At 48.6% G+C, this 25,599-nt stretch overlaps 2 protein-coding genes across 5 annotated transcripts in view; one reads left to right on the top strand and one right to left on the bottom strand.

Annotated features, from left to right (window-relative positions):
- The window catches only part of GFUS (GDP-L-fucose synthase), a 31,578-nt gene extending 25,609 nt beyond the window's left edge, over window positions 1-5,969 (top strand). For 3 of the 4 annotated variants that reach the window (XM_081323063.1, XM_081323064.1, XM_081323065.1), the window contains exons 9-11: window positions 2,491-2,570; window positions 4,412-4,511; window positions 5,473-5,958. In XM_081323063.1, coding sequence (XP_081179189.1) covers window positions 2,491-2,570; window positions 4,412-4,511; window positions 5,473-5,528 — 236 coding nt within the window. In that variant the 3' untranslated portion in view covers window positions 5,529-5,958. Of the gene's footprint in view, window positions 1-2,490; window positions 2,571-4,411; window positions 4,512-5,472 lie in introns of all 4 variants that reach the window. The other variant, XM_081323066.1, reaches the window with a different exon arrangement.
- A 4,017-nt stretch (window positions 5,970-9,986) lies between these two features.
- On the bottom strand, window positions 9,987-25,599 carry LOC308665552 (protein brambleberry-like; the record flags this gene model as incomplete). Its single annotated transcript, XM_081323612.1, has 11 exons — window positions 9,987-10,119; window positions 11,306-11,406; window positions 11,924-12,075; window positions 13,781-13,845; window positions 16,861-17,071; window positions 18,627-18,806; window positions 20,072-20,188; window positions 21,982-22,204; window positions 23,083-23,268; window positions 24,705-24,833; window positions 25,342-25,599. The coding sequence occupies 11 exons, from the start codon at window positions 25,597-25,599 to the stop codon at window positions 9,987-9,989; spliced, it is 1,755 nt and encodes a 584-aa protein (XP_081179738.1).

A 25,599-nucleotide genomic window follows, 5' to 3' on the forward strand; every position in this document is an offset into this window, starting at 1 on the left:
AATGGGGGTCTGTGGAGAGGAGTATGGGGTCCTTGGTGCTCTCTTGAGCTGGGTGGTTTTCCCTGCAGTTTCACTACTCAACTGGGTAACATCATCAGTGCTAGAAGGGAATGTCTGAGCTGGGTGGTTTTCCTGCAGATGTTTCACTACTCAACTGGGTAACATCATCAGTGCTAGAAGGGAATGGGGTCTGTGGAGAGGAGTATGGGGTCCTTGGTGCTCTCTGAGCTGGGTGGTTTTCCTGCAGATGTTTCACTACTCAACTGGGTAACATCATCAGTGCTAGAAGGGAATGGGGTCTGTGGAGAGGAGTATGGGGTCCTTGGTGCTCTCTGAGCTGGGTGGTTTTCCTGCAGATGTTTCACTACTCAACTGGGTAACATCATCAGTGCTAGAAGGGAATGGGGTCTGTGGAGAGGAGTATGGGGTCCTTGGTGCTCTCTGAGCTGGGTGGTTTTCCTGCAGATGTTTCACTACTCAACTGGGTAACATCATCAGTGCTAGAAGGGAATGGGGTCTGTGGAGAGGAGTATGGGGTCCTTGGTGCTCTCTGAGCTGGGTGGTTTTCCTGCAGATGTTTCACTACTCAACTGGGTAACATCATCAGTGCTAGAAGGGAATGGGGTCTGTGGAGAGGAGTATGGGGTCCTTGGTGCTCTCTGAGCTGGGTGGTTTTCCTGCAGATGTTTCACTACTCAACTGGGTAACATCATCAGTGCTAGAAGGGAATGGGGTCTGTGGAGAGGAGTATGGGGTCCTTGGTGCTCTCTGAGCTGGGTGGTTTTCCTGCAGATGTTTCACTACTCAACTGGGTAACATCATCAGTGCTAGAAGGGAATGGGGTCTGTGGAGAGGAGTATGGGGTCCTTGGTGCTCTCTGAGCTGGGTGGTTTTCCTGCAGATGTTTCACTACTCAACTGGGTAACATCATCAGTGCTAGAAGGGAATGGGGTCTGTGGAGAGGAGTATGGGGTCCTTGGTGCTCTCTGAGCTGGGTGGTTTTCCTGCAGATGTTTCACTACTCAACTGGGTAACATCATCAGTGCTAGAAGGGAATGGGGTCTGTGGAGAGGAGTATGGGGTCCTTGGTGCTCTCTGAGCTGGGTGGTTTTCCTGCAGATGTTTCACTACTCAACTGGGTAACATCATCAGTGCTAGAAGGGAATGGGGTCTGTGGAGAGGAGTATGGGGTCCTTGGTGCTCTCTGAGCTGGGTGGTTTTCCTGCAGATGTTTCACTACTCAACTGGGTAACATCATCAGTGCTAGAAGGGAATGGGGTCTGTGGAGAGGAGTATGGGGTCCTTGGTGCTCTCTGAGCTGGGTGGTTTTCCTGCAGATGTTTCACTACTCAACTGGGTAACATCATCAGTGCTAGAAGGGAATGGGGTCTGTGGAGAGGAGTATGGGGTCCTTGGTGCTCTCTGAGCTGGGTGGTTTTCCTGCAGATGTTTCACTACTCAACTGGGTAACATCATCAGTGCTAGAAGGGAATGGGGTCTGTGGAGAGGAGTATGGGGTCCTTGGTGCTCTCTGAGCTGGGTGGTTTTCCTGCAGATGTTTCACTACTCAACTGGGTAACATCATCAGTGCTAGAAGGGAATGGGGTCTGTGGAGAGGAGTATGGGGTCCTTGGTGCTCTCTGAGCTGGGTGGTTTTCCTGCAGATGTTTCACTACTCAACTGGGTAACATCATCAGTGCTAGAAGGGAATGGGGTCTGTGGAGAGGAGTATGGGGTCCTTGGTGCTCTCTGAGCTGGGTGGTTTTCCTGCAGATGTTTCACTACTCAACTGGGTAACATCATCAGTGCTAGAAGGGAATGGGGTCTGTGGAGAGGAGTATGGGGTCCTTGGTGCTCTCTGAGCTGGGTGGTTTTCCTGCAGATGTTTCACTACTCAACTGGGTAACATCATCAGTGCTAGAAGGGAGTGGGGCTTGCATAGTGGAAGAGGAGGAGGAGGATATAAAAAGAGAGCAGACCCCATTCCTTACTAGCACTTATATTACCTAGGTGAAACATCTGCAAGGAAACCACCCAGCTCAGAGATTACCAAGGATCCCACAGTCTTTCTCCTCCTCCTCCTCCTCCTCCTCCTCCTCCTCCTCCTCCTCCTCCTCCTCCTCCTCCTCCTCCTCCTCCTCCTCCTCCTCTCTGCAAACCCTACTGCCTTCCAGCACTGATGATGTTCCCAAGTTGGGTCATGAAACGTCTTTAAGAAAACCACCAAGTTCAGACAGAAACAAAGACTCCATAGTTGTCGTCTCCTCCCTCTCCCCCTCCCCCTGCCCCTCCCCCTCCTCCTCCTCTCCACAATCTCCACCCCCTTCTAGCGCTGGTGATGTTACCTAGTCTGGTAACGAAACATCTGCTAGAAACCAACCAAGCTCAGACAGCCCAAAGATCCCAAAGTCCTCCACTTCCTCTTCCTCTTCCTCCTCCTCCTCCTCTGGAAGTCGGTCTCACCGTGTTCTTCCGCTCCTTTTGTTGCAGTGGGAGAAGAAGAGGAGGTGTCCATAGGAGAAGCCGCTGAATGCATCGTGAAGGCCATGGATTTCAAGGGGCAGCTTCTGGTATCCTTTGTAAATAATTCCCCAGGCGTTGGGGCGCCTGCCCCTTGGAACCAGCTGCCCGGGGAGCTTAGGACTGCCCCCGACCTTCGATCATTTCGCCGAAACCTGAAGACCTGGCTCTTCGAGCTTTCCGGCCCAGGCTGAGTTTTAATTGGGGGTTTTAACTGGGGTTTTATATTTTTTCAGGGACTTAGTTTAATCTTTTTAAATTGCTCTTAATTTTTGTATTGATGTTTTATATACCCTGTAAACCGCCCTGAGTCCTTCGGGAAAGGGCGGTATATAAATTCAATAAAATTCAAATTCAGACTCAGGGAACCTGGAGGCAAGGAGTTCCACTGGTTAATTGTCCTCACCGTTAGGAAGTTTCCCCTTAATTCCAGGTTGCTTCTCTCCTTGACGAGTTTCCATCCGTTGCTTCTTCTCCTGCCTCCAGGTGCTTTGGAGGATAGCTTGACTCCCTCTTCTTTGGGGCAGCCCCTGAGATATTGGAACACGGCTATCATTAAAATAAAATAAAAATAAAATCATGTCCCCCCCCTCGTCCTTCTCTTCACTAAACTAGACATTCCCAATTCCAGCAACCATTCTTTGTATGTTTTAGCCTCCAGACCCCTGATCATCCTTGTTGCTCTTCTCTGCACTCTTTCTAGAGTCTCAACATCTTTTTTACATCGGGGTGAGCAAAAATGGATGCAGGATTCCAAGTGTGGCCTTATCAAGGCCTTGTAAAGTGGTATTAACCCTTCACGTGATCTTGATTCTATCCCTCTGTTAATGCAGCCCAGCACTGTGTTGGCCTTTTTGGCAGCTGCAGCATACGGCTGGCTCATATTGAAGTGACTGTCCACTAGGCCTCTGAGATCCCTATCACAGTTGCTACTGTTGAGCCAGGTACCGCCTATACTATACCTGTACATTTGGCTTTTCTTGCCTAAATGTAGAACCTTACTTTTTGCACCATTGAATTTCATTTTGTTAGTTAGTTGTTATAAGCAACTTGTCTCTATACAGATCTTTCTATCTGAAAACTTTAAAAGGTAAAGGTTCCCCCGCACATGCGTGCTAGTCGTTTCCGACTCTAGGGGCCGGTGCTCATCTCCGTTTCAAAGCCGAAGAGCCAGCGCTTGTCCGAGGACGTCTCCGTGGTCATGTGGCCGGCATGACTAGACGCCAAAGGCGCACGGAACGCTGTTACCTTCCCACCGTAGTAGTCCCTATTTTTCTACTTGCATTTTTACGTGCTTTCGAACTGCTAGGTTGGCAGAAGCTGGGACGAGTAACAGATACTCACTCTGTTACGCGGCACTCGGGATTCGACCCGCCAAACTGCTGACCTTCTGATCGACAAGCTCAGCGTCCTAACCCACTGAGCCACCATGTCTCTGAAAACTTTACTGTTCCATAAAAGGATTGTTTGCATGGAATCCTTGTGGGTTAAAGGTTAAGTTTGTCTGCCCTTGTGTGACCGCTTTCCAGTCTTGAGAACTTTCAGATGTGAGGACTTCAACTCCCAGAATTCCCCAGCCAGAATTCTGGGAGTTGAAGTCCATACATCTGAAAGTTCCCAAGATCTGAAGTCCGTACACATGAAAGTTCCCAAGATTTGAAGTCTATATATCTGAAAGTTCCCAAGATTGTTTAGCTATCTGTCTCATGTAAGTATTGCTCCCAAGAGTTCCCATCTTCTCTGTGAACCACAGTCCTGCACGTTTGGCCACCTCCAACCCTGCAAACCTCTGGGCAGTTTTTAATCCTACAAAACACCAAGTGTCTTTCATATGATCCGTGTTAAGATTGGCCTTTGGGTGCTTTTCTTTAACCTCAACCCCTACTTCAAGTTTGACAAATCCAAATCGGATGGCCAGTTCAAGAAAACGGCCAGCAACGTCAAGCTGAGGAGATATCTGCCCAACTTCCAGTTCACGCCGTTCAATCAAGGTAGGAGAACAACATTCCAGTGAGGCCTCTTGGTCCTTCTGTGTGAACCTGGGGAGTCTTGGTCACATTGGGGTGACCCAATGAAGGTGACCCAATGATGTTGAAGACCCAAACACAACAGCCCCAAGAATTGCAATTTGGTGTCAGGTTGATCCGTGGCTACCTAGTTATGGTTTGTGTGTTGGCTACAACAGGCTATACCAGAGGTCTTCAAACTTGGCCCTTTTATGACTTGTGGACTTCAACTCCCAGAATTCCTCAGCCAGGCACACGTGCCTGGCTGAGGAATTCTGGGAGTTGAAGTCCACAAGTCATAAAAGAGCCATGTTTGAAGACCCCTGGGCTATACAGTTTGATTATGCTTCAGTGTGCAGAGCTGACTTTGGGAGGAAAATTGTAGGAATGCAATTCAATTTGATTCAATTCAATTTCGTATTTCTTAGAACAGGCCATACAATTTGATTATGCTTTGGTGCAAAAGAGGTGACCTTGGGAGGAAAATTGTAGCAATGCAATGCAATGCAATTGAATGAGTTTAATTATTTAATTTAATTTAAATCAATTCAATTCAATTCAAATCTAATTTCATTTCATTTTTAATTTCATTTAATTTCATGTTTCTTAGAAAGGCTGTACAATTTGATTATTTGATTAATTTAATTTAAATCAAATCAATTCTAATTTAATTTAATTTAATTTTTTAACTTCATTTAATTTCATTTTTCTTAGAAAGGCTGTACAATTTGATTATTTTAATGTGCCCCCCAGGTTGGGAAACAGTGATGTGGATGGCTTAGCCTTAGCTTAACCTGCGTAAAGCCAATCGGAACGTATTTTTCTCTCACTGAGGTCTTCCCGAAGCCCCCTTTTAAAACCCGGGACACAATTCCAAATTAGCCTAACTTTTTTCCCTCCCCGCTTCCGATTTCATTGCCTCCCTGTCTTCTCGTCTCTCCTGCAGCCGTGAAGGAAATGTGCGACTGGTTTTGCGCCAACTACGACACCGCCCGGAAATGACCAAGGGGCACTGCGATGGCTGCGTCCTAAGTAGGGGCGTCTGCGCCCTTGTCTCAATCTCAGGTAGCTTTTTTGGTGGAGGAGAAAAATAAAAGAAGCTCTTAGATTACCAAGACCGGATCTCTCTCTTTTTTTTTTGCTTTTTTTGTTTTTTTTTTCAACACGGCAAACCCCAGGCCCAATTTTTGCAATTGGAAGATGGGCCTTGCGTACTTAGAGCCAGCTGTGAGGAGGACGGCCAGGCAGAAGAAGCCAATCCAGCGAGCAAATTTTAGTTCTCCACGGACTTGCCATGGATGCAATTGGTGGGATTCAAATATGGGAACCACTGGTTCTCTGCGTGGGTGCCGCTTCCGGAAGTCCATTCTGGGCTTGGGCAACAAAAAGTTAGCTACTGGTTCTGCCGAGTGGTGTGAATCAGCTGAATCCCACCACTGCCCGACTCTCTTCTAGTACTGATGATGTTCCCTAGTTTGGTAATGAAGTGTCTGCAAGAAAACCACCCAGCTCAGAGAACACCAAGGACCCCATAGTCCTCCTCCTCCTCCTCCTCTCCACAAACCCTCCTCCCTTCTAGCACTGATGATGTTACCTAGTTTGGTAATGAAATGTCTGCAAGAAAACCACCCAGCTCAGACAGCACCAAGGACCTCACAGTCCTCCTCCTCCTCCTCCTCCTCCTCTCCACAAACCCTCCTCCCTTCTAGCACTGATGATGTTACCTAGTTTGGGTCATGAAACATCTGCAAGAAAACCACCCAGCTCAGAGAGCACCCAGGACCCCATACTACTCCTCCTCCTCCTCCTCCTCCTCCTCTCCACAAACTCCGGTGTAGGCAAAAGTCATCTCTTCTGTTTGTAAGACCAGGGGAGGTAGTCTTCGCCTTACGACCGGTTGTTTTGTAACTGTTCAAAGTTATGACAGCCAGGGCCCATAAAACACCCCTGGCCATTCTACGCAGTTGTGCTGACATCCTGAGGTCATGCACTGCATGTCGGGCAGCTCAGCTGCTCACGATACTCCACAGGTCTGTGACTGCAATTCGTGGGATTTGATTTTCCCAGCTTCCGGGCTTTTTCGCTGGTTTCTGCCAAAAAAAAAACCCACACACATTCAGATAAATGGGTTCACTTAATGACGGTGGTATTTGCTCAATGACCGCCAGCACAAAGGCCATAAAATTGACTTTGGGTCGTGAGGTTGCTTTGACAGACGACGATAATGGCTTAACAGCCAGGTTTCCCATCCTAATTATGATCACCAGTCAAGAAATACATGCGTTACAGGTAGTCCTCTACTTACGACCAACATTGACCCTCAAATGTTCTGTAGCTAAGCAAGACCGTTATTGAGTTTTGCCCCCATTTTAATGACGTCTCTTGCCCCGTTCTTAAGCGAATCGCTGCAGTTTTAGTTAAGTTAATCACACAGCTGTTAGGCGAGTCTGGCATCCCCGTGGAATTTTTTTGGTCGCAAAGGGGATCACGAGATCCCCGGGGATGCTGCGACCATCCTAAATATGAGTCAGTGGCCAAGGGGCTGAATTTTGATCATGTGACCGCAGGGATGCTGCAACCGTCATAAATATGAATCAGTAGCCAACTAGCTGAATTTTGATCATGTGACCCCTGGACACTGCAACCGTCGTAAATATGAGTCAGTGGCCAAGTGGCTGAATTTTGATCACTTGACCCTGGGGATGCAGCGAGGGTCGACAGTCCCTTTTCCAGGTGCCGTTTTAACTTGAAACGGTCGCTAAATGAACTGTTTTAAGTCGGGGACTAACCTGCAGTGTTTTGGACACACTTTGTCTCTCAGCGCTGCTTGGCGTGAAGAAGCTGGCCCGTAAATCAAAATGACAGGTGTCTTCTCGGTAATAAGCTGGCAATTAGCATTATCGGAAGCTTAGAGACTTACCAGATGTTGCTAAGAAAGTTCCTGCATCAAACAGCTGCTGCTGCTTCCAGCAAGAACAGCTGGAGGGTTGGAAACAAAGCTTGTGTTTTGCGAATGGTGCCACAAAAATACAGACCCAGATTCCTTTTTCAGAGGAACAATAGAATAACAGAGTTGGAAGGGACCTTGGAGGTCTTCTAGTCCAACCCCCTGCTCAGGCAAGAGACCCTATACCATTTCAGACAAATGGCTGTCCAATCTCTTCTTAAAAACTTCCTGTGTTGGAGCATTCACAGCTTCTGGAGGCAAGGAGTTCCCCTGGTTAATTGAAGTTTCTTCTTTAGTTCCAGGTTGCTTCTCTCTTTGGTTAGTTTCCATCCGTTGCTTCTCGTCCTGCCTTCAGGGGCTTTGGAGGATAGCTTGACTCCCTCTTCTTTGGGGCAGCCCCTGAGATACTGGAAGACTGCTATCATGTCCACCCTCGTCCTTCTCTTCATTAAACTAGACATTCCCAATTCCAGCAACCGTTCCTTATATGTTTTAGCCTCCAGTCCCCTGATCATCTTTGTTGCTCTTCTCTGCACTCTTTCTAGCGTCTCAACATCTTTTTTACATCGTGGTGACCAAAACTGGATGCCGTATTCCAAGTGTGGCCTTACCAAGGCGTTGTAAAGTGGTATTAACCCTTCACCTGATCTTGATTCTATCCCTCTGTTAATGCAGCCTAAGGACTGTGTTGGCTTTTTTGGCAGCTGCAGCACACGGCGGGCTCCTATTTAAGGGATTGTCCACTAGGACTCCGAGATCCCTCTCACAGTTACTACTATTGAGCAAGGTACCCCCTATACCAGGGATAGGCAACCTCAGCTCTTTTATGACTCATGGACTTCAACTCCCAGAATTCCTGAGTCAGCTGACTCAGGAATTCTGGGAATTGAAGTCCATGAATCATAAAAGAGCCGAGGTTGCCTACCGCTGCCCTATACTATACCTGTGCATTTGGTTTTTCCTGCCTAAATGTAGAACCTTACTTTTTTCACCACTGAATTTCATTTTGTTAGATAGCGCCCAGTGTTCAAGTCTGTCCACATCCTCCTGTATCTTAACCCTATCTTTACGGGATGGTCCACTAGGATCTCCAAGGTACTAGATTCAAGATCTGGCATCCAATGGCCTTTTATTCAGAGGTGGCATTTTCTAGTTAGCGGTAAGGTAGAGGTGTAGTTATTCTTGGGAGAGAAAGTGTTTGGTGTGTTTAAAGATCCTCCAGGTAAATAGCAGTGAAATCCTACAACAAAGGTAAAATAGATCTGAATTCAAAATACAGGCCGTCCGCAACGTACAGCAGTTCAGTGACCATTCCAAGTTACAACAGCACTGAAAAAATTGAGTTATGACCGTTTTTCACACTTAACGACTGCCGCAGCATCCCCCCCCAGGTCATGTGATCAAAATTCAGCCACTAGGCAACCGACTCGTGTTTATGACCGTCTCAACACCCCAGGGTGATGTGATCCCCTTTTGCGATCTTCTGAGAAGCAGTCAATGGGGAAGACAGATCCACTTTTAACAACCAGGTCACTCCTTAAATAACAGGAGAGGTTCGCTTAAAAGACTGGGGCGAGAAAGGTCGTAAAACGGGACGAAACCAACGTTTCACTTAGCAACGTAAAATCTGAGCTCATTTGGGATCGTAAGTCCAGGGCTACCTGTACTAACTTAACTGCTGCAGTGATTCACTTAACGCCCCAAGATTGTAAAATGGAGCCAAACTCACTTCAAGCAATGTCTCGCTGAGCGACGGATTGCGGTCGCACGTTGGGGATTACCTGTATCCCCTTGAATTGTTTTTTTTTTAACTTCACTTATTTCCTGGGCTGCATTAGTATTTATAAAGAAAATATGTTTATTCGGCATACACACAGCAATGATCAGTTTTTAAAAGAAGGCAATGCAGACTTTTGGGTATGGCAGCTGTTCTGCGTCGCTGTAAAATTTCGCCTCGGCCAAAACTGCCCTCAGAGCAGTGTTCCGAGCAGATTTGGATCCAGGTTTATTTCCTCTTATTTGGAAGATGTCTAAAAGTAGGAAATGGTACGTTTAACGAAGAAATCTGCTCCCTTTTTTAGCTGAGTCACGGTGACGGCTGCCCCGTTTGTTAAGAAAGACAATTACTTTAGACCAGGAGCCTTCAAACGTGGCCCTTTGATGACTGGTGGACTTCAACTCCCAGAATTCCTCAGCCAGGCACGGAATTCTGGGAGTTGAAGTCCACAAGTCATCAAAGGGCCACGTTTGAAGACCTCTGCTTTAGATCGTGCCTCCAGCCTCACGTAGGCCGAAAAATCGAAGGAGCACGTTCATTGTTCCCAGTCCAATAGATTTAGAGGTTTTCTGTCCACTGTCGGTAGGCACTAGATTATCCACCAGCACGTAAATGCTGAATCAAGAGTAATCTACGTTATTCCCGTGAAAATGGGCTTGGCGTGGAAGCCTGAAGCTTTCAGTCCACCAGAACCACAAAGCAGGAAAGGGCAAACGTCACCCAAGGATGCTGCTGCTCAAGCGAGGTGGCTGTGTCCGGCCGCGTGGACGTGGCAGAAGACCTGGTGGGAGAGGGACTTCTTCCTGCACGGCTGGCCAGTCCTGGTGACCCCTTGGCAGAAGGGCCTTGGAGAAGACGAGCAGCTGGAGCTGCAGGGGGGGAAAAAAATGGAAAATTGCTCAGGATTAAGGCAGAGTTAGCTTGACTTCTCAAATTCTTCTCCGTCAGTACTGCAGAGCAGGGTTGTTGTTTTTTTCTTCCAAGCTTGGCAAATTGAAGACGGGTGGACTTCATCTCCCAGAATTCCCCAGCCAGCCAGCATGGCTGGCTGGGGAATTCTGGGAGTTGAAGTCGACCCTTCTTCAACTTGCCGAGTTGGAAGACCTCTGATCTAGATTTTGGCCGTGGTTTCCTCCAACTCTGCCATTTAGTTCTTGAACGTTTCGTTACCAGGCGAGGTCACGTCCTCGGTCTAGATCACGGTTTCTCAGCTGTTTTTGTCTGGCAAAGAGCAGGCCCAACATTTGCTTGTATTATTTGTACCCGGGCTTTATCAGTTCTACAAATAAGGTGGCAAACATAACCAACACCTCCCACCAGCTATTTTCCCTACCACAAGGACTCTGTGAGGTGGGTTGGGCTAAGAGAGTGATTGGCCCAATGTTCACCAGATGGCTTTCATGCCTAAGGTGGGACTAGAACTCACAGTCTCCTGGTGATTGGCCCAAAGTCACCCAGCCGGCTTTGATGCCTAAGGCAAGTCTAGAACTCACAGTCTCCTGGTGATTGGCCCAGTCACCCAGCCGGTTTTCAAGCCTAAAGAGGGACTAGAACTCACAGACTCCTAGTGATTGGCCCAAAGTCACCCAGCCGGCTTTCAAGCCTAAGGTGGGACTAGAACTCACAGACTCCTAGTGATTGGCCCAAAGTCACCCAGCCGGCTTTGAAGCCTAAGGCGGGACTAGAACTTACAGACTCTGGTGATTGGACCAAAGTCACCCAGCCAGCTGTCATGCCTAAGGTGGAACTACAACTCACCGTTTCCTGGTGATTGGCCCAAAGTCAGCAGGCTTTCATACCTAAAGCGGGACTAGAACTCCAGATTTCTGGCCAGGTGCCTTAGCCACTAGACCAAGCGGGCTGAACAGCTACCCTTGAAACAGGAATACAGTCATGCAGAGATTGAGGATAGGGATAACCTGACATAATGTGTGAGCCCATCTATCTATTAGATTGAGCAAACTGTGGTTTAATACGATGTATGGATGCAGATAGAACATTTGCGGACAGATTGCGTTGACTCACACACCGGACACTGCCAGCTTCCACACTTACATGTCGCTGAGTAAGGAATCGTTTAGCGAGGAGGCTTGCAGGTTGGGGAATGAGTTGAACGCTGAGCCCAAGGGAGGCTTGGGGAGTCTCTCCAAGGTGGCCTGTTGGGGGAAAGAAGATCAGAAAGACACATCTTTCTTTCTTTTTTTTTATTAAAAAAAAGTTTTATTGACTTTCTAATTTTACAATTAAGTATTTAAAAAGCAGCATGGCAGCTGGGTGAACCGATACTTCAATAACATACAAGTACCTTTAATAGAAATCTCAAAGTACCACATTTAAATATTTCCTCTCTTTCCCCTTTGGCTAGCATTTACTGTCTCCTATTTAAATTAATACAATTCTTCTTGTATCAGTTGAATACGTGTGTGTCCAACGTGAGTTTAGCTTTGGCAAGGTTTTGTTAACCATAAAATAGAATCGAGCGGGCTGGCTGGGTTTTGTGGCTAGGGATAGCCTGACAGAATCCCACACAAGGCATCCCAATTCTGATGACCACTTTTGGCACCGAGCAACACCCTAGGAGCCAGCTTGAGAATCTGGCCTGCATCCACCCAGCGCCCCCCGCCCCACCCAAATCACCCTTCTCACACCCCCTGCTCCAACCTCTTGGGTTACCTCTGTTTTGTTGCAGCGGCTCAAAGTCAGGCGGCGCAAAGGCTGGGCAGGCAGGAAGGGACCCAAGGATCCACTCTCCTGCCCCCTCCCTTGGGTGGAGGTCAGGAGATCCCCCACTTTTTCTAGGGAGTCTGCTTTCAGAGGGAATCCATCTGCAAAAGACAAGGGGGGGGGGTTGGAAGATGCCAGGCCTGGGCCGACCAGCAGACCCGTTCTTTTGCTTGGCGTTCCAAGAACCAAGCCAGTTTCTTGCCAGGGGACGCTGCAACCGAGGATTACAGTGGGGACCTTGGTGCTCTCTGAGCTGGGTGGTTTTCTTGCAGACCTTTCATGACCCTACTAGGTAACATCATCAGTGCTAGCAGGGAGTGGGATTTGTATTGTTTAGAAATGGACGTTTATATGCAACAACCAAACAGTAAAGAACAGACTAATTAAAAAAAAAACCATCAACACTGCCAGGGCAAGCCACACGTATGTCAACAGAGACCAAACCCCACTCCCTTCTAACACTGAAAAGGTTACCTAGTTAGGTTATGAAACCTCTTCAAGAAAATCACCAAGCTCAGTGATCACTCAGGTTCCCACAATCCTCCTCTTCTCTGCAAACCCAACTCCCTCCTACCACTGATGATGTTCCCTAGTTGGGTCATGAAATGTCTGCCAGAAAACAACCAAGCTTGGAGAGCACCCAGGGACCCCACAATCTTCTCTTCTGTTGATGGGAGAATTACAGGGCCGAGTCCTCTGTTAGAGACTGTTCTGATGTTCTCACCATCTTTTCCGCTGCCGTGAACATTCAAGGGGATTAGAGAGAACAGACTGACAAAGTTGGAAGGAACCCTGGGGGTCTTCTAGTCCAACCCCCTGCTCAGGCAGGAAACCTTATGCCATTTCAAGCAAGTGGTTGTCCAGTCTCTTCTTGAAAACCTCCAGCGGCGGAGCACTCACAACTTCTGAAGGCAAGGCGTGCCACTGATTAATTAATAGAATAACAGAATAAGAAAGTCATGTAGATAGCTGAGAGAGATAAATGGATGGAGGGATGGAAGGATGAGAGAGAGGGGGAGAGAGAGAAAGAATAACAGAATAAGAAAGTCATATAGATAGCTGAGAGAGATAAATGGAGGGATGGAAGGATGAGAGAGAGAGGGAGAGAGAGAATAACAGAATGAAGTCATGTAGATAGCTGAGAGATAAATGGATGGAGGGATTATTATTATTATTTATTGCATTTATATACCGCCCTTTCCCTGAGGACTCAGGGCGGTTTACAGGGAGTTAAAATCAACCATACAAAAGTTAAAAAACCAATTTAAAAAAGATTAAACCAACCCTGTACAATTAAAAACCCCCAATTAAAATAAATTTCTCCTCAGCCTGGGCCCGAGAGCTCAAAGAGCCAGGTCTTCAGGTCCCGGCGGAATGATCGGAGGTCGGGGGCAGTCCTCAGCTCCACTGGCAGCTGGTTCCAGAGGGCAGGCGCCCCCACTGAGAAGGCCCTATCCCTGGGTGTCACCCGCCGGCAATCTCTTACCGGTGGGACCCTGAGCAGACCTTCCCTGTGGGAGCGCACTGGGCGAAGGGCATTTGATGGAAGGATGAGAGAGAGAAAGAGAGAATAGAATAAGAAAGTCATATAGAAAGCTGAGAGAGATAAATGGATGGAGGGATGGAAGGATGAGAGAGAGAGGGAGAGAGAGAGAGAATATGGATGGATGGAGACGTTTCAAACCTTTATGGCTAACTTGATGGTCACAACTGTCCCAGGGCTCCGTCTCAAGGCCGGCAGCCCCTCTCAGCCCCCCCAACCCTAAAGACCCCGTCCCCCACCTCCATCCTAGCAGTCTTGCTCACCTGACAGGTAGCTCACCTCTTCCAGCTTCTCCAGCTTCTCATCCAGGAGGCCCACCTCGCCACCTCTGCGAAGAGGAACAAAAACAAAGAGGAACCAGGAACCGTTTTAGGAGAGATTTGGGGAGCTGCGTTTCCAGGATCTGTGCAAGCAGCTTGGGAAAACTATCCCCCGTTTCTTTAAGGCCAGTTTTTTTTTTCAGAAGCTTGCAATGGAATCGCCCCCCAAAGGTGCTTTTTCGGGAGGCAACGGGACTTCTTTTGTTTTTCCTTGACGATGTTTCGCTTCTCCTCCAAGAAGCTTCTTCTGAAGAAGAACTGAAGAAGCTTCTTGGATGAGAAGCGAAACGACTTCAAGGAAAAACAAAAGAAGTCTTTTGAAAAAGCACCCTGGGGACAACCCGGACCCAGAGAACGGAGCATCCCTGCAGACGTTGCAATAGAATTCTATCAGTGTCCGTGCTGAGACAGACTGATAAACACCATTGAAATGCAATTCATACAGAAAAATTATCTCTCCATCTTTCTTTCTTTCATCCTTTACCTATCTAATCCATCATTTTTTTTCTCTCTCTCTACCTACCTTTCATCTATCCTCTATCATCTAGCTGTCCATCGTTCATCTAGCTGTTTTTCTTTTTCTTTCTTTTTCCTTTCTTGTCTCTTTCATCTATCATTTCTCTATTCTCTCCATCATCCATCCATCCGTCCATCCCTATCTATCTAATCCAGACATGTCAAACACAAGGCCCGGGGGCCGGATCTGGCCCGCAAAGTGGTTTCATGTGGCCCGCGAAGCCATCCTGGAAACAGGGAGGGAACGGCCCCCACTGCCTTGCCAGAGACCCTCCTCCTGCCAGAGACCCTCAGATCTGTCCCACTCCTGCCCAGGCCCCCATAGGCACCCTTGATGGGAACGATGTAGAGCTGGCCACGCCCACCCAGTAGGCCATATGCACTCTGGCCATGCCCACCCAGTAGGCCACACCCACCCAGCCCCCTGAGGGCAACCGCAATGCTGATGCGGCCCTCAATGAAATTGAGTTTGACACCCCTGATCTAATCTATCTATTCTCTCATCATCCATCCATATCTATCCATCTATTCTCTCCATCCATCCACCCATCCATCTCTATTTTCTCCATCATTCAACCATCTCTATCTATCCGTCCATCCATCCATATCTATCTATCTATCTATCTATCTATCTATCTATCTATCTATCTATCTATCTATCCATCCGTCCATCTCTCTCTCTCTCTCTCTCCTCTCCATCCATCCATGTCTTTCTCCATCATCCATCCATCTCCATCTATCTATTCTCTCCATCCATCCATCCATCTGTCCATCTTTATCTAATCTATCTATTCTCTCATCATCCATCCATCCATATCTATCCATCTATCTATTCTCTCCATCCATCCATCCACCCATCTCTATTTTCTCCATCATCCATCCATCTCCATCTATCTATTCTCTCCATCATCCATCCATCTGTCCATCTTTATCTATCTAATCTATCTATTCTCTCATCATCCATCCATCCATATCTATCCATCTATTCTCTCCATCTACCCATCCACCCATCTCTATTTTCTCCATCATCCATCTCTATCTATCTATCTATCTATCTATCTATCTATCTATCTATCTATCTATCATCTATCTATCTATCTATCAATCAATCAAATTTATTTGCCACTCATCTCCTATCCAAGGACCCTGATGAACAACCAATGACTGAAAGAATCGGGCCTTGACACAGCAGCAGGGAGGAGACCCCCCCCAGCCTATGAAGTCACCCAGACACAACTGAACGGTTAAAACCACAACGCAAGAATCCTTTCCATGTTAGTGCTAAGACAGACACACCAGGGAGCCAGCAATTCAGAAGCAAAACTAGAAGTTTATGAAAGTTACAACCAATGCATTCTCCCCCCTCCCGCCTCCGTTTTCCTACCCATCAGGGGTGGAGGTAACCCGGCCGCGCTTGGCTGGCTGAAGCCCCCCGTTGCAAGCAGGGGTCTCTGGAGCCTTGTGGGGAAGGGGCAAAGGCGCCGGGAGGGGTCTCCACGTCCTGTGTTTCAAAGCATGGCAGCAGATTCTTTCGAGGACTATGTTGACTGCAAGGAAGGAAGGAATGAAAAAAGGCTGTTCCTTGTTTTCTGGTCCACCTAGAATTCACTTTTAAAACTTCCAATTTTTTGGTTCTAATCCTGCTTTGGACATGAAAGCCGGCTGGGTGACCTTGGACCAATCACCAGGAGACGGTGAGTTCTAGTCTAACCTAAAGCATGAAAGCTGAGCCTCCCTTCGTACCCCCACCACAACTCACAGCGACAACAAACCCTCCATCTTGTTACACCATGTGAGCTAATTGCACAACACACCGGCCTCTCAAGTCAATCATACATAAAATTATAACATTATTTCCCATTCAAGAGCCTGACAGCCCATGGATAAAAGCTGTTCTTCAGCCTGTTGGTACGGCTGGCTATACTCCTATATCTCCTACCCGATGGTAGGAGAGTAAAGAGGTACTGACCAGGGTGTGAGTCAACTGGGTGACTTTGGGCCACTCACCAGGACACAGTGAGTTCTAGTCAAAAGCTGGCTAGTTGACTTTGGGCCAATCACCAGGAGACGGTGAGTTCTAGTCCTGCCTTAGGCACGAAAGCCAGCTGGATGAACTTGTACCAATCACCAGGAGACGGTGAGTTCTAGTCCTGCCTTAGGCAGGAAAGCCAACTGGGTGACTTTGGGCCAATCACCAGGAGACGGTGAGTTCTAGTCCTGCCTTAGGCAGGAAAGCCAACTGGGCGACTTTGGGCCTATCACCAGGAGACGGTGAGTTCTAGTCCTGCCTTAGGCACAAAAGCCAGCTGGATGAACTTGTACCAATCACCAGGAGACAGTGAGTTCTAGTCAAAAACCAACTGGGTGACTTTGGGCCAATCACCAGGGAAGTCCTGACACATCAGATGGGATGTGGGGCTGAGTTCACCGGTTGGGCAAAACCCAGGTGCATGAGATAGTGTTTCACATCATCAGCTAGGTGAAAAGCAGTCTCAGAACACGCCCACTTGCCTGCCACAGAGAACGCCAAGAGGCCAGTGAGCGACGTGAACGCCAAGGAAACGGCGCGGTGGAGCTCCGAGAGGGCGTTTGCCACAACCACAATCAGCAGCAGGGCCCGGGAGGCACCCGGGACCTGCAGGAAAGTCATGATGAGTGCGGCCAGGAGGAAGTAGAGCGCGTGCAAGACGCAGGTGCAGACCGAACTCAAGCTGAACCCTGCAAAACACGGGAGACGCCAGGTTCTTCACCCGGCCTTGCAGTGTGGGCTCCTGCTTCGTGTCACAGAGTCACACTCAACTTGGGGAGGTCGGCAAACTCAGCCAGGAGGATTAAGGAGGTGTTAAAGCACATGTTCCCCATCGGCAAAGCCTCTTTGTTTTTGTTGTTTTCCTGGAGACGTTTCATTAGCCAACTAGGTAACATCATCAGTGCTCAAAGGGGGTAGGGTTTGCAAAGAGGAGGAGGAGGAGGAGGAGGAGGAGGAGGAGGAGGAGGAGGAGGAGGAGGAGATGATTGTGGAGTCCTTGGTGTTTTCTGAGCTTGGTTGTTTTCCTGCAGACGTTTCATGACCCAACTAGGTAACATCATCAGTGCTCAAAGGGGGTAGGGTTTGCAAAGAGGAGGAGGAGGAGGAGGAGGAGGAGGAGGAGGAGGAGGAGGAGGAGGAGGAGGAGGAGGAGGAGATGACTGTGGAGTCCTTGGTGTTTTCTGAGCTTGGTTGTTTTCCTGCAGACGTTTCATGACCCAACTAGGTAACATCATCAGTGCTCAAAGGGGGTAGGGTTTGCAAGGAGGAGGAGAGGAGGATTGTGGAGTCCTTCATGCTTTCTGGGCTTGGTTGTTTTCCTGCAGACATTTCATTACCCAACTTGGTAATATCACCAATGACTGAAGGGAGTAGGGTTTGCAAAGGGGAGGAGGAGGAGGAGGAGAATGACTGGGAGCTAGATTGTTTTCTGAGCTAGATTGTTTTCTTGCAGACGTTACCAAACTAGGTAACATCATCCGTTCTAGAGCTGCATAGTATAGCTAGCGCAGTTTACTCTACAGTAGGGCATCTCGTGCAGTGCTAGCTACAAACAGCTTGTCTACCTGACTGCATTCTAAATGGACATTCTTTTTTTCATGGAACTTTAGAAACTGGAAAGCAGGTTTGGTGAAGATGTATCTCTCCATCAAATTTTGAGATACGTTCGCTGCTTCCCTCTTCGAAAAAATTTGAAAAAAAAAGGCTGGGTAATCCAGCGTTTGGCTGTCTTTAACGGCCCTTAGTAATTCAGCCCTTGTGTTTTTTGGAATCTGAGGAGAAACTTCAGCAAACAAACTGCGAGAAACACCAACTCCAGATAACTTGGCAGAGCGGTGATGTTCAACCTTGGCAACTTCCAAGGTGTGTGGACTTCAACTCCCAGAATTCCACAGCCAGTTATGCTAGCTGGGGAATTCCAGGAGTTGAATCATCTGCCCGCCTTCAAGTTGCCAAGGTGGGGAAAAATGACCTAGGTCAGGGGTAGGCAACCTCGGCTCTTTTATGACTCAGGAATTCTGGGAGTTGAAGTCCATGAGTCATAAAAGAGCCGAGGTTGCCTACCCCTGACCTAGGTATATCAGAAAGACAACTCTCCCTTCAGGGATGTTGTCACAACACAGAGAAAAACCAGGCGGAGCGTCGATTGTGCCACAGCAGCTGCCATCTTGAATTTTAGGACCGTATCCTGGGCTTGCGTCTTTTCCCGTTGATTGCAGGCCCGTTGCTGAAACACAGCCTTACCTGCCCAGGTGATGAACCTCTGGATGTGCTGCAGTCGCCCCTCCACCTTGCTCTGCATGTGCTCCATGGTTCGGAGGACCAGCCCAAAAGTCTCGTTCATCTTCCTCAGTTTCCCCAGTAACTCATCGTGGTACAAAGTGGTTTGCTTCTGATAGGCCAGGAACAAACCCACATTGGTGTCTGGAAGAAGAGAAAGCAGCTCTCAGGGCCAATGGGAAAGGCCAGCGGACCTCAAACTCAACTGAGTCCTCTCCAGCCTTGAGTTCTTCCAAGCATGGTAGACTTCCATTACTACCATCACACTATGGAAGAAGGAGAAGACTGTGGGGGGTCCTTGGTGCTCCCCGGGCTTGGTGGTTTTTTTGCAGACATTTCATTCCCAACTAGCTAACACTATTGGTGCTAGAAGGGAGTAGGGTTTGTGGAGTGGAGGAGGAGGAGGGCTATGGGGTCCTTGGTGCTCTCTGAGCTTGGTGGTTTTCTTGAAGATGTTTCATGACTTAAAAAGGTAATATCATCAGTGCTAGAAAGAAGTTGAGTATCCAGGGAGGAGGAGGGGGGGGAGGAGGAGGAGGAGGAGGATGGGTCCTTGGTGGTCTCTGGGCCTGGTGGTTTCCTTGCAGATGTTTCATAACCCAACTAGGTTACATCTTCAGAATTAGAAGGGAGTGGGACTGGCAGAGAGGAGGAGGAGTGAGGAAGGGGAAGGAGGACCAGAAGTGGGAGGAGAACTGTGGGGTCCTTGGTGCTCCCTGAGCTTGGTGGTTTCCTTGCAGATGTTTCATGACCTAACTAGGTAATATCATCAGTGCTAGAAGGGAGTGGAGTTGAGGAGGAGTGGAGTTGAGGAGGAGGAGGAGGAGGAGGAAGGAGGAGGAGGAGGAGGAGGAGGAGGAGAAGGAGAAGGAGAAGAAGGAGAAGAAGAAGAAGAAGAAGAAGAAGAAGAAGAAGAAGAAGAAGAAGAAGAAGAAGAAGAAGAGGAGGAGGAGGAGGAGGAGGAGGAGGAGGAGGAGGAGGAAGAGGAGGTTCTTGGTGCTCTCTGGGCCTGGTGGTTTCCTTGCAGATGTTTCATAACCCAACTAGGTTACATCTTCAGAATTAGAAGGGAGTGGGACTGGCAGGGAGGAGGAGGAGGAGGGAGGAGGGGAAGGTGGACCAGAAGGGGGAGGAGGAGGAGGAGAACTGTGGGGTCCTTGGTGCTCTCTGAGCTGGGTGGTTTCCTTGCAGATGTTTCATGACCCAACTTGGTAACATCTCCAGAACTAGAAGGGGGTGGGATTGGCAGAGGAGGAAGAGGAGGGGGAGGGGCAGGATGAGAACTGTGAAATCCCCTTGGTGTTCCCTGAGTTTGGTGGTTTCCTTGAAGGCATTTCATTACCCAACTTGAGAACATCATCAGTGCTAAGCTTGAGAGGAATGGAGTTTGAACCGTTCCTACCACAAACCTAGTTTGGCGTAGACTTCTTGAGCCCGTCTTTGGACTTGACTCAGGTCCCTCAGGATGGACTGATGTCCTTCTTGAAGCTCCACATCCTGTTGGTTCAGATGACGGCTGACATTTTCTGCAAAGAGAGAGAAACAGAGGCAGCATTGGGAATTCCTGTCTCAGTGGATTTTGGTTAAAGAACGCACAAGGTTCCGTTCTAGTCTTACCGATAGAAAAAATATTTGTAGCCCAGGGTGGAAATGAGGGGGTCCTTTGTACTCTCTGAGCTTGGTAGTTTCCTTGCAGTAGTAGTTCCCAGTCCCTGAATTTGGATCACGTGGCTGCAAAAGGATGATGCCGTGGTCATATGTCTGAGGTCCGGTCTTTTTTTTCTTTTCCTAATGCCATTGTCACTTTGAAAGGTGGTTGAACTAATGGTCATAAGTTGAGGACTCGTGGTAAAGTCTCCTTCCATCCCAATGAACTCAAGACTTTTACAGACTAAGAACGGCCTTAAAAAGTGGAATTGTGGGGTCCTTGTTGCTCTCTGGGCTGGGTAGTTTTCTTGCAGGCGTCTCATGACCCAACTAGGGAACATCATCAGGGCTAGAAGGGAGTGGAGCTTATGGAGTGGAGAGGAGGAGGAGGAGGAGGAGGAAGAGAAAGAGAATGACGCCGACTGTGGGGTCCTTGGTGCTCTCTGAGCTGGGTGTTTTCCTTGCAGACGTTTCATGACCCAACTAGGGAAAAACAATCAGTGCTACAGGGGAGTGGGATTTGCAGAAGGGAGGAGGAGGAGGAGGAGGAGGAGGAGGAGGAAAGCTCTGTGGGGTCCCTGGTGCTCTCTGAGCTGGGTGGTTTTCTTGCAGACGTTTCATGACCCAACTTGGTAACTTCATCAGTGCTAGAAAGTACAACCCCCCCTCCCTTCTAGCACTGATGATGTTACCTAGTTGGGTCATGAAACGTCTACAAGAAAACCACCCAGCTCAGAGCGCACCAAGGTCCCCATAATCCTCCTCCTGCTGCTGCTCTCTGCAAACTCCCCTCCCATCTAGCACTGAGGATGTTCCCTAGTTGGGTCATGAAACGTCTGCAAGAAAACTGCCAAGCTCAGAGAACCTAAAGGACCCCACAGTCCTTTCCTCCTCCTCCTCCTCCTCCCTTCTGCAAATCCCACTCCCCTGTAGCACTGATTGTGTTCCCTAGTTGGGTCATGAAACGTCTGCAAGAAAACCACCCAGCTCAGAGAGCACCAAGGACCCCACAGTCGGCGTCATTCTCTTTCTCTTCCTCCTCCTCCTCCTCCTCCTCTCCACTCCATAAGCTCCACTCCCTTCTAGCCCTGATGATGTTCCCTAGTTGGGTCATGAGACGCCTGCAAGAAAACTACCCAGCCCAGAGAGCAACAAGGACCCCACAATTCCACTTTTTAAGGCCGTTCTTAGTCTGTAAAAGTCTTGAGTTCATTGGGATGGAAGGAGACTTTACCACGAGTCCTCAACTTATGACCATTAGTTCAACCACCTTTCAAAATGACAATGGCATTAGGAAAAAAACAACCCGGATCCTCAGACATATGACCACGGCACCATCCTTTTGCAGCCACGTGATCCGAATTCGGGGACTGGGAACCGGCATGTGTCGAGTGACAGCTGCAGCATCCTTTTTGCGGCCACGTCGTCGCCCTTCGTGGCTTTCCCAGCCGGCTTCCGCCAAGCCAAGTCAAGTAAGGGGGAAGCCAGGTTTGCTTAGTGACCGTGTGACTCACTTAACAACCAGAACAAAAAGGTCACAAAATCAGGCACGATTCATTTAAGAACCACACAGCTTGGCAATGGAAGTTCCAATGCCGACGGTGGTCGTAGGTAGAGGACTATTCAGACGAGGTTTGGCGGGGCCCCGAGCATCCTTGGTCCTCGCTCTCACCCATCCTTCGTGTGATGCCCTCCAGCAGCTCAGCCACCTGCCGCTGCCCACTGGCAATCAGGGCCTTCTCCTGGACCAGGCGCTCCAGGTTGCCGGAGAGGGCTTCCTCCATCTGCGCCTGGCCGCCTCGCAGCGTCTCTTGCTGGCTGAGCAGCCCCTCCTGGGCGCTGACCACCCTCTGCAGGGACTCCGCCGTGAGCTGCTTCAGGTCCTCCTGGCTCCTCTGTCGGCGGGAGGGGAAAGGAAAAAAAAACGAACGAAAATAAAGCTCGGAAGTGGACGAGCGTCGCTTTTTCCGCTTCCTTTTCGTAAATACATAATTTCATCCATCGTTGTACCCATTGTTCGTAGGGTGTGTTTTCAAGATACAAAACGCAGGGAGTCCTCGGCTTAGCGACCGTTCGAAGGTACGACAATGGCCCTGGGAAAAGTGACTTAGGGACCGGTTTTCACACTCCCGGCCCCTTTGCAGCATCCCTCAGGGTCATGTGATCAAAATTCGGAGGCTTGGCAACTGGCATGTATTTAGGACGGTTGCCCTGTCACGCGATCCCCTTCTGCAACCTTCTGAGAAGCAAAGTCAAGGGAGGAAGCCAGGTTCGCTTTTAACAATCCGGTTACTGCTTTAAGCCCTGCTATGATTCACTTAACAACGGTGGCAAGACGGGTCGTAAAACTGGGGCAAAACTTACTAAACTCACTTAACAGCAGAAATTTTTGGCTCAATTGTGGTCGCAAGGCGAGAACGATGTCAAGGTAATGATTTAGAAGCTAACCAGCTGATGTAATGTATGTAATGATGGGAATGACTCAGCAGGGTCTGTGTCTCTTTAAGAGCCTTTGTATAAAGGCTCTTGTTCCTGGTATGTGATAGATACTGTAAGATAAACCACCATTTAATATAGACTGTGCTTTACTCTTGGGTTATCTCGCACAATAAGACTGTACATGCTCTGACAAACTAACTGCATATATTTAGATTGTTGTGAACTTGAGTGCTGCTGTTTTCCTCATTCATTCCTGCATGCCTGCATCCATGCACGCACACACATACACACCCCAGACCAAAAGAGAGGAACACAATGCTGGGTCCATCCAAACCTTAAGCGTTTCCATGGCTTCCAGCTGGCCCACGGCGGTAGAGACCAGGGCGTTCACCATATGCTGCGCCCGGCGCTTGAATTCCACCTGGCGGGTGGCGTAGCAGACAGCCCGGGCTCGGTTGCTGATGATGTGGTAAGCGTTCCAGGTATCCGGATCCATCCCGGCTGTGCATTCTGCCAGGCTCTTTGGCAAGGAAAGGAAGGAACAATCAACCAGTGGAACAACCTGCCTCCAGAAGTGGTGAATGCTCCAACACTGGAGGTTTTTAAGAAGAGACTGGACAGCCATTTGCCTGAAATGGTATAGGGTTTCCTGCCTGAGCAGGGGGTTGGACTAGATGACCTCCAAGGTCGCTTCCAACTTTATTATTGTTGTTGTTGTTGTTGTTATTGGAACGGACTTGGAGGTCATCTAGTCCAACCCCCTGCTCAGGCAGGAAACCCTATACCATTTCAGACAAGTGGCTGTCCAGTCTCTTCTTAAAAACTTCCAGTGTTGGAGCATTCACAGCTTCTGGTGGCAAGGAGTTCCACTGGTTAATTGTTCTGTCAGGAATAATAGTATATTATACTATTAGTATACTATTAGTAAATTATTATACTACTACTACACTACTAATAAATAATAACAATAACAATAACAATAACAATAACAATAACAATAACAATAATAATAATAATAATAATAATAATAATAATAATATGATGATGATGATGATGATGATTGATATCACTGTACCAGGAGATGCCAGAGTCGAAGAAAAAGAACTGGAAAAAATTACGAAATACCGCGACCTGGCCATCAAAACTGCGATTATAGATGAAACATGTAACAGTGATACCCATTCTCATCGGGGCACTGGGAACTATGTCCAAAAATTTTGAAAAATACATCGAGAAATTGCAGCTTCCTACAATAACGCCAGCAATGCTACAAAAAACTACGCTACTCGGAACATCTTACATTTTAAGGAGATACCTGGTTGATACCTAGGATGCTGTGTCGACCATTAGTGCCAGGCTTTGGAGACTAGGTGAACCCCCTCCTTAAATACTGGAATACTGCTATCCTGTCCCCCCTTCTTTTCTCCAGACTAAAAGGTAAAGGTAAAGGTTCCCCCGCACATGCGTGTTAGTCGTTTCCGACTCTAGGGGCCGGTGCTCATCTCCGTTTCAAAGCCGAAGAGCCAGCGCTTGTCCGAGGACGTCTCCGTGGTCATGTGGCCGGCATGACTAGACGCCAAAGGCGCACGGAACGCTGTGACCTTCCCACCGTAGCGGTCCCTATTTTTCTACTTGCATTTTTACGTGCTTTCGAACTGCTAGGTTGGCAGAAGCTGGGACGAGTAACAGGCGCTCACTCTGCTACGCGGCACTTGGGATTCGACCCGCCAAACTGCCGACCATCTGATCGACAAGCTCAGCGTCCTAACCCACTGAGCCACCGCATCCCTTTTTTTCATTATCTTTCTCCAGACTAGCCATACCCAAATCCTGCAACTTTTCTTCAGATGTTTTAGCCCTTCTCTGCACTCTTTCCAAAGCCTCAACACCTTTTTTTATAGTGTGGGGCCCCAAACGTGATGCAGTATTCTGGTATGGCCAGGTGAGCCTACGTACCATGTCCTCAGTGCACAGGTAAGTTCTCCGTCCTTCGGCACCGGCCTGGCAGTTGAAGAGCCCCACTCCCAGCTTGGCCAGTTCCTCTTCCGCCAGATCTGTGCAAGTTGTCCGAAGTTGTGAAATGACCTGGCGTGGGAAAGGAGGAGAAAAAGGGCCCCGCATCAATTCAGGGGTGCCTCGGCCAACAGGATGGGAAATGGCGAGGAGGAGGAGAAGGAGGAACAGTACAGGGCAGTCCTCGAGTTATGAGCACAATCGAGGACAAAATTTCCATTGCTAAGCAAGTAAACAATTCGTTAAATAAGCTTTGTCCCATTTTAGGATTTTTCTTGGCGCAGTTGTTAAGGGAATCCAGCTTTCCCCATTGACTCTGCTTGTCAGAAAGCCGCAAAAGGGGATCGCACGATCCCGGGAGACTGTGACCGTCATAAATATGAGTCAGTTCCCAAGCACCCAAATTTTAATCACACATTCACGGGGACAACGTCATTAAGGGTGAGAACCAGGCTCAAGTCGGTTTTTTTCCAGTGCCGTTGTCATAACATCGGTCACTCAACAAACGGTCGTGAGGCGAGGACTCCTTGTATACACACACACACACACGCATACCCCGTCTACAAAAAGCACCAGAGACCTTGTGATGGCAGGAATCCAGAAGGGACAGATCCACCAGCCGAGTCTCGGCTAGGAACTGCTCGTCACTTGTATCCATCTCAAAAGGCACCCGGGCGAGGCCGGCTGGATCTGGAGCAACAGCAGCCGGGGGCTCAGGACTGGGAACAGGAGTTGGGGGGGCCTTTTGGGTAAGCCAGCCAAAAAACCCAGAGGAGGGGGCCACGACCAGGAGCAAGGGGAGAGGGAAAACGAGGGCCCAGCTGTGAGAGGGCAGCAT

The sequence above is a fragment of the Vipera berus genome, assembly GCF_964194415.1.
Source record: "Vipera berus genome assembly, chromosome: 3".
NCBI lineage: Eukaryota > Metazoa > Chordata > Lepidosauria > Squamata > Viperidae > Vipera > Vipera berus.